This window comes from Sitophilus oryzae, unplaced genomic scaffold, assembly GCF_002938485.1.
Source record: "Sitophilus oryzae breed Bouriz unplaced genomic scaffold, Soryzae_2.0 scaffold_1623_pilon_pilon, whole genome shotgun sequence".
Lineage (NCBI taxonomy): Eukaryota > Metazoa > Arthropoda > Insecta > Coleoptera > Curculionidae > Sitophilus > Sitophilus oryzae.
In genome coordinates this window covers 797,989-806,847 of record NW_022146307.1, presented here as the reverse complement: position 1 = coordinate 806,847, position 8,859 = coordinate 797,989, and the positions used below count along the sequence as shown (strand labels likewise).

The window sequence follows — 8,859 nt, the reverse complement described above, 5'->3', positions numbered from 1 at the left end:
ATTTGTTTTATTATTTCCAAAACAGGTATTATACTTTTACTATTCTGCCTCACTATTTGTATCTGATCGTACTGCAGATCCTCGCTCTCTAAAACAAGTCTTCCTCTGAGTCAATATCTACACCGGAAAATTTTTGCAAATTTACATGTATTATATTTCAATTGACAACGCGGCGAGCGTTCCCTGAAGACGCTTATACAGAGTGAGTCTTAAATAAGTGCAAATACTTTTAGGGGTGATATATTTCGACTCTATAGAAACACGTATACGAGTTTTTTTCGCACAAAAAGATGTCGAAAATCGTGCATTTTTTTAAAAATATTCCTGTATATTTTAGAATACTTTTTATAACTGCCTGTTCACCGCAAATTTACCCACGTTATACCGTGGGTAAATTATTATCTTAACCTACCATGGTTATGGCTTTACTCTATGGTTACGACACTAAAAGAATGGATGCAAATTCAGAAAAAAACAGGTGGCTCACAAAATTATTTAAAAATAAATCAATTTCTTTTTAAATTTGAATAACTCGGTTATTTTGGACTTATTTGGAAAAGGGTAAAGAGAAAATATGTTTCTTTTATCGAGATCTGAAAATATTTGCAAATAAGTGCAAATATTTTCAGATCTAAGAATAAGATTTCTAAGACTTACCCTGTAGAGTGTGATATCGCCCTTTTGATAACTGTCTACCGCTGACTGAGACAGGATCTTTTTGTCTGCCCTTTAATATATGGCTTTTAAAATAAATAAATATGACATTCCACCAATCAGCATGCATGCCATAATTATTTTTAAAATTCTGGCCTTTGGAAAAAATTTCATGTCTCTTTCGTGTTGTCTGCCGGCATTTTAGCTACGAGAAAAATGTCTGCCAACAATTTTTCACGTTTCTTAATAATAAATAAAAGCAAAATAAAAGCTATTTGGTAATTATAACTCGTGTACCTTATAATATTTTAAGTGTCAAAATTTCCTCCTTTCGATTGGCCGCCCCCGCTTTAAGCCCCGTGATCGCGCTGGCAGACATGACTATTTCATAAGGGCAACACAAAAGGATACTTCACAAGAAAAATTGGCCATGTAACGATGATAAGGTTTTTCCGATACCCTTAAAGATCGTTGCATGTCTAGTCCATATGAGAAGATGCCTATACCTGTGCCTCCTGAAGGCATCTGTGTAGACTCCTATCTTTTGAGCGTTCATTACTAGACTGCTTTCCCATTCTTCTCTTGTCCAAGTAGCTAAGTTAAGAAAAGTATATGGCACGGCACTGTTTGGAGGTATGGTAACAAACACCAATTTATATACCAAAAATACCAATTATACCCTAGACAACAATTTTGTCTAGGGTATAATTGGTACATAAGGTGATTTACAAATGGGGTTCAAGCAAGGGTACAAAGGAAGCATTCACAAATGGGGTTAGGTACAAGGGAAACGATAGTCGCAACACATCAGGTTCTTGTCCAAAACTGCTACTATCAGAGGAAGGATGTGTGCCTGTGTTTCATAGACTACGAAAAGGCATTCGATTGCGTACAACACCAAAAATTAATACAGCTACTCAAAAGGCTTGATATAGATCAAAAAGACATTCAATGCATCGAAAACTTATACCGGAACCAAACAGCACAAATAAAATTGGCCAATACCGCGTGTCCAATCCCATACAAGTTAGAAGTTGGGTGTAGCAGGATTGCGCGCTGTCTCCACTCCTATTCAATTTTTAATCGGAAGATATTTTTCAAGAGGCTCTATAGAATGTGGAAATGGGAGTCAAAGTTAATGGAGTGTGTATTAATAATCCGACGACGATAGGTCTTAATTGCAGATAATGTACACGACCTACAACACGGTAGGAAAATGCACGTACGGCATCCAAGGCAACGAAAAAGCCGATGAGCTAGCTAGGCAAGGATCATCGGCATCTTATCTTGGTCCAGAGCCAGTACTGGGAATACCCAAATGTATGGCCCGTAGTGCACTAAAACTCTGGATCAGGGAAAAGCAGAATGTCCACAGGAGAAACAGACAGGGGCACAGGCACAGCAAGGCTTTTATCCAAGGACCTAGCTCTAAAACCGCAAAAGAACTGCTAATGCTTAGCAGGAATAAATTGCGGATTACAACAGGCCTCTTGACAGGACATATGGCTGTCAAGTGTTACCTGAACAAGCTCAATCTGTATAAGTAATATCGTGTAAGTCTTTGCTGCAGACTCTGCTATAAAGATCCTGAAACAGCGGAGCACATAATATGTCACTGCGAGGCTCTGGATCGCAAGCGACACTTTTTATTTCAACTGTTCCTCCGGTTTGAACCGGAGGAACTATGCTCCCATCCTATCAAGGACCTGCATAAGTTAGTGCAGGGCACAGGGATAGGAGAATGGGTGCAGATATAGAAAGGGGACAAACACAATAGGCCTCACAGGTCGCAGTGTTTCCGACAGAGGACGGCCCCTTATTGTGGAAAAAAAAATCTAGCTCTCCGAAGATTGAACATCAGACAAGGAAATTAAATGTCGAATCGAACAAGCTCGGCAGGCATTCTTGAGGTTTCAAAAAGTACTTGTCTGTTCTGATTTTGACCTTAACCTCAGATTAAGATTCGTAAAGTGTTACGTGTGGTCGTTGCTCCTTTACTGTATGGAAGGTTTAGGAAACACTAAAAGCATTATCGCCTTACTAAATTTTGAAATAAAAACAGGGACAATTATATTGACCAGTTAAATTGTGTAAAAACTTTTATTTTTATTCAACAACGTATAAATTTTATAAGAAATAAACAAAATAAATGTATTTCCAAATTGACGAGGGAACATTCCTTTTACCACCATCCTTATAACAATGCAGAAATAAATACGCAATAAAGATATTCTCAACTGTACAATAAAAACGAAATAAAATTATAACGTAAAAATAAGTACGCGAAAATCACACATATATAAAACACGCTCGTCACTAACTGGCGTCCCAAAGAGGTATCAAAAATCCTATTTTACATTTATTTTTTATAAAACTGTTTTTTCTTTTAACTTATCTAATATTATTTACCTAGTATATATAATTAGCGAAAATTAAAATAATGGAAAGACAGCTAGAGAAGATTACTGACTAAAAAGTTTTTTGTGTCAGTCGAAATATCGTATGAGCGAATAAAAACAACGTTACAGTAGGCAAAGAATTAACATTTATGTATGCGATTTACTATTGAGTTTGAAATGGTTGAAAGTTTCTACACTTTTTACACTCTAGAGATGAATAGGTCCGAGTCGATACGAATTCACAGAACTCTTTCCGGTAGTTCATACCTACACAAGAAAAGTGTTTGGTTTCAGAATTTAAAGCAGGAACACGTTTTCATGTAACTGATTTCGGTTATTCTAAAGTCAGAAAAAAAGAGAACGATGCATTTCCGCAGAGAAATTTTTATGATTTTGTGATTGGGGACGCCTCTATAAACTGGATGTTTTGTTGTTTTTTTTATAAGTGATTTCAAGTAAAAAACTTTACCCGATAACAAAAACATAACGATGCAGCAAAACTAATCAGTATTTAGGGAATATTGGAAAAAAAAAGAGGGGAATTGTAACTGCTGCTGATTGTTTTTAAAGTTTACTTTCCCCAAACCGTAACCGTATTTTGTATTATTTGAAATTTGTGTCTAGTGTTGTTACTTTATTGATAAATTCAAGAAATTATGGAATGTGTAATGATTGTACGAGTTTGTCAAAGAAATCAGCAGACGAGGGCTACGTTCAAATTTAGTTTTAGTTTTTTTTGAAAAAAATGCCATTTTATTTCTTAAAAATACTATCTATTAATGCCCATCATTTTCCTTCTAGCATGAAGCAATCCATATGCGGTAGTTTTGATGGAAGGTTGTAATTGTGTCTCGACTATCTTTTATTAGTATGTAACAGTGGCGGATACAGAGGGGAGGCCATGGGGCCCGGCCCCCCCCTAAAGTCTGTAAATTGTGTTAAATATTAGGCTTTTGGGTTAAAAATGGCGCCCTAAAAAGCATATTCTACATTACTTTTTATTTTGGACCCCCCCTAAAATAAATTCCTGTATCCGCCCCTGGTATGTAAAGTTCGTAATGTTTGCCATCGTTCATCCAAGTTCGTAAGCATCGCCTATTTTTTTACGAGAACGGTAGTAGATCGAGCTTGGAGAACAACGCAGTCGTTATCGTACTGTAGGTTCATGAAGCTTGATGTAACTTCGGACCCGGCTCATTCAATACCGGATATACCCATCTCTACACTGCACCACGATACCAACAGTATGATTTAAAAATCACGATATCGCTCATCCCTGCTTCACTATTAAGATTTAAAATGAACACTGTTTAAACACCTACTGTAATGTTGTTTTTATTCGATCACACGGCATACTTTAGAGAAAATGGAGTTTTAGAAAGATCGGCAAATGTCTTTTTTGTTTCTTTGTTCGATGGAATGTCATGTATGCCGATGGAATGTCATGTATATCCTCCTCGCACTGTACATTTATAGCTCGTCGTGTTTGGGCCCGGAGAATTCATCGTGCGAGATGAATCCGTTCTTGTCTTTGTCCTCGTGCTGGAAGATCTCTTCGACGAGCTTGTCGTGTTCAGCGAGCATGTTTTTCACTTCGTCGCTGGGGTGTTCACCGTCGGCAGCCACCATTTGCTTCTTCAGGTACTCGCTCAACTGCAAAAGGAAAAGTTAGTTAAAAAGTCTAACGGTTGGGTTCGAATGGGCCAAGAATCGTGACTGTTGGAAGATCTTATTTGGCGTTGGGTAGAGTATAGAGTATTTGAAAGCCCTTCACCAAATATTATTAAGAAATAAATAATAAACTGTTGTGTCGAACTCCTGTTGTCCTTAATTTTACAGATGGTTATACAGGGTGGTTCGAACTGTATTCCGGAAACTTCGGTAGCATATTCCGCAGATAAAAATAAGTAAAAGAGTTCGTATAAATGATTATCCTAAAATGCTTAGTTTCGGAGATACAGGGTGTAGAAGTTTCATTTTTATTTCGATTTTTTTCCAAATAATTTCTATAGAAGTAACGACAATATTTGGATGAAAATTAGTGTCTGGGAGGTTTTTTTTAAATGAGAAACTTAATTCTGATGTCATCATGATGATATGGTGTAAAGAAATTCTAAATTAATTATTATTAATAAACTCCTCGTTGCATCGGAACCTTTAAACGTAAATATATTGAAAACAGTTTACCGTTTCGAACTAAACCAAGAGCACCTTTTTACATAAAAAAGTCCTAGCTTTAATTTTCATTGTTGAAATTACTGTATCTATAAGGATAAAAGAAGTAAGAATAAAAGAAGTACCACCTACCTCTCTAGCCTAATGGAAAGTACCCATTCAGGGCTGTTACAGAATTTTCCATTATTGCTATTAAAATATGTGTAAGAGTACCAAATTTCAAGAAGAACGGTTCACCAATGTTCTTAAAAATAAACAAATTATATTATTTTCATTAAACTTTTCGAGGGCTGGAACTTCTTCAGGAAGCATTTTAGGGCATATGTTTTAAGAACTTTTTGTTTTATTTTTATCTGTAGAATCACACACCGAAGTTAGATACACTATTTTTTTACACCCTGTATATTCTTACCAAGACTGTAGTAACAAAGTCTTTCAAAATGGAGGGAAATATATACCTCATATACCAGGTGCGTCTCAAAAGTGACTCATCCCTCTAACTTACTTATCAATCAATCTTAGTTTATGTTATATACTATCATACCAAATCTTGTTTTTATATCTGAAAAAAGAAAAAAGTTATAGGGGTGAGCCACTTTTGAGACGCATCAGGTATATACCTAGTATACCTAGATAGTTCTAGAGCAGTTTTCAATTGAAAATAACTATAGAACGTTTACGAGGTATATGGACGAGACCAAAACGAGACCAAAAAAAAAATAAAACCTAAATAGATACCGATATATTGTTTATCTAACTTTAATCCACTGAGAATTCACGAAGGCTAAGAAAATAAACCAAGACTCGAATAACTGATAAACAACTTAATGAGTCAAAACCGTATGCAAAACACTTTCTCCGTGTTTTCACCCGAAGAGAGAAAACTATTCGAAATTTGTTGCAGTGTGAAGCATAATTACTATTATGCAATTCGGAATAGATGAATCAATGCATTATGCGGATCGTGTCAATGCTACAACTGTTACTGTAATTGATGTAAACGAGAAGGAACAAAGTAAAAGAAGATTTATGTGCAAGGAAAAGAACAGATTGCGATTACAAGTTAATAAACCAATGTGTATTACACATGCTACTTTTAGCTGAATGAAGAAAGTGATTTTCTGCGTAGTTTCGTAATTTTGTTATTTTAGAATTTTTAGATTATGTATCGGAATAGCCTTTACATGTGTAAAAAGTGGTATTTGATAATGAGATACTGAAAATTGTAAATTAAGAAAGTTAGCAGGATTAGATTCTTTTAAAACTTTATATAAGCTTTCATAAAATCAATCCTATAACCATTTGTCACAAATTATTCGACTATTGCATGATATAAACGGAGTGAGTCAAAACTCTGTCTTATATATTTTTTGTCTATTATTTCAACTGAAACATCGTGTATTTTGTGAGATAAATAAACGTCGTTTTTAACCAACTTTATATTCTGACAAATTAATTTTACATCCAAAACCAATGGTTATACTGGGTGTTTCTCAAAAGGCTCACCTCTATAACTTTTTATTTTTTTTAGATAAAAAAAACACGAACATTTGATAGAAAATGACATTCTAAATACAATGACATATCATATGAAAAAAATTGACTTAAAATACCAAGTGTCAAACAAATTATTCGTAAAAAAATTCTTTTTCGAAATATTCTAATATGAGCCATCCTCGTTCCATTTGAAAAAAAATGAGTCAAGGTTAAAATAAAAATTGGCAAATCTTTTAACACGCTAGGATAAGACTACTAGGATATACTACCTCTAGAAATATTTTCACTTATTTAAAACTCACACTGTATATTGAAAATGTTGCCTTAAGGAACTTAGGCCTACACATTACTGAACTTAGCTTAAATACATGTTAAAAATTAGTTACAAAGTTATGAATACCTATTAATAATTCATATTAAATCGTGCATACATATCTATTAAGTTCTTATGTTATAAATTATGAAGCTTGAATATTTTATAAATCCATTCATTAATTTACTAACACAATTTTAGTAACCCCTTTTAATCTTAAAGAAGATATATGAGAGGATATAGAAAATTGGCCGAAAATTGACAGGCCTTATACTATAGAAACTTTCGCCAATATATGCATAAAACCCAGAGCATGAGTAACGATACATAAAACAATTCCAGAGTTCCCAACTGGCAAAGGAGTACGACAGGAAGACGCGATATCCCCAAAGCTGTTTACAGCAACATTAGAAGAAATCTTCCGTCAACTGGACTGGACCAACAAAGGATTAAAAATAGATGGAGAATATCTTAACCATCTAAGATTCGTTGATGAGTAGTCCTGAAGAACTAAAAATACAAATTAATGAACTAAATACAGCCAGCAATAAAGTGGGTCTCAACATTAATTTAGCAAAAACTAAAATAATGTACAACGAACCAGCGAAAAAAAAGACATTCTATTAAATAACACAATACTGGAAATACTAGAAGAATATATATATTTGGGACAACTAATACACAGCTCGGGATATCTACTATCAGAAATCAACAAAAGAATTAAGTTAGTATAGAGTACTTATGGAAGAAACTCAATCATATTGAAATCTAGAATGCCACTCTATCTAAAGAAGAAAACATTGTGCACTACCAGTCATAATCTATACATGCGAAACCTGGACAGTTAAAACGGACATCATAAAGACACTGCAGGTCGTATATCAATGGAACGAAATATGCTAGAAATTAGTAGTGGGAACTATCGAATGAATACTATCGAAACATTCGATAGTTGTAATTCATTCGAATAATTCGATAGCTAGTAAGAAAACATTCGTCGAAAACTATTCGAATAAAAATTATCGAGTAGATGCGTCATCTGCTTTGAAATATTGTATTCTAGTACTTCGGCAGCAAAAACCATTCATTTATAAAATTCATTCATTTGTAAAATTCATTTATTCGTGAGGATCGATTATAATAAAATATAAATTGGATTTTAATTGTCGCCTGGCGACGTAGGTTTCTTTCCTAGAAACCCGACAGCGGTCGGTGGCAATGGTATGAAAGAAGCCGGCATCTTTGATTTTTTGCGGAGTCAGATAAAGATAAGGACACATTTTTTTTTATTGAGGTGCTAGTATTTACACAGAAAATACATTATGAACGGCGCTGTTGCCATATATTCATATTAGTTGGTATTAGCAAAGAATATTATTCTTTAGCATTATAGTTAGTTAGGGATAGTATGACTATATATTTTGCATTTTTTTATTAATATTCTGTTGTTACACTGCAATAATACTTTCTATTTTGGATGTAGGAAAATTATTTTTAATGTTTTTAAGCAAAACTGGTTTAATAAATAATAATAAGAGTAATAATTTGTCATAGCTATTAACACCAAAATTAAAAATCATTTAATATAAACATTTTTTTTCAGTAGTAGCAAAATATAAACAACAAATTAGAAGTCAAAATTATTTATATTAGATCCTATTTAAAAATAATATAGTCTGTAAATTTTTTGGCAACGTTGGTTTATTAAATAATAATTATTACAGAACTAATTTGTTATATTGGTTTATTAAATAATAATAATTACAGAACTAATTTGTTATATTAACAACAAATTTTAAAAGCATGAAATATAAACATTTA

General features: G+C 33.7%; 1 protein-coding gene across 2 annotated transcripts in view; it reads right to left on the bottom strand.

Moving 5' to 3' along the window:
* Positions 1–2,735: 2,735 nt before the first annotated feature.
* LOC115880428 (nucleoside diphosphate kinase A) overlaps positions 2,736–8,859 on the bottom strand; it is a 191,670-nt gene continuing 185,546 nt past the window's right edge. The window contains exon 4 of one of the 2 annotated variants that reach the window (XM_030897630.1): positions 2,736–4,706. In XM_030897630.1, the coding sequence (XP_030753490.1) occupies positions 4,524–4,706 (183 nt within the window). In that variant the 3' untranslated portion in view covers positions 2,736–4,523. The remainder of the gene's footprint in view (positions 4,707–8,859) is intronic. The other variant, XM_030897632.1, reaches the window with a different exon arrangement.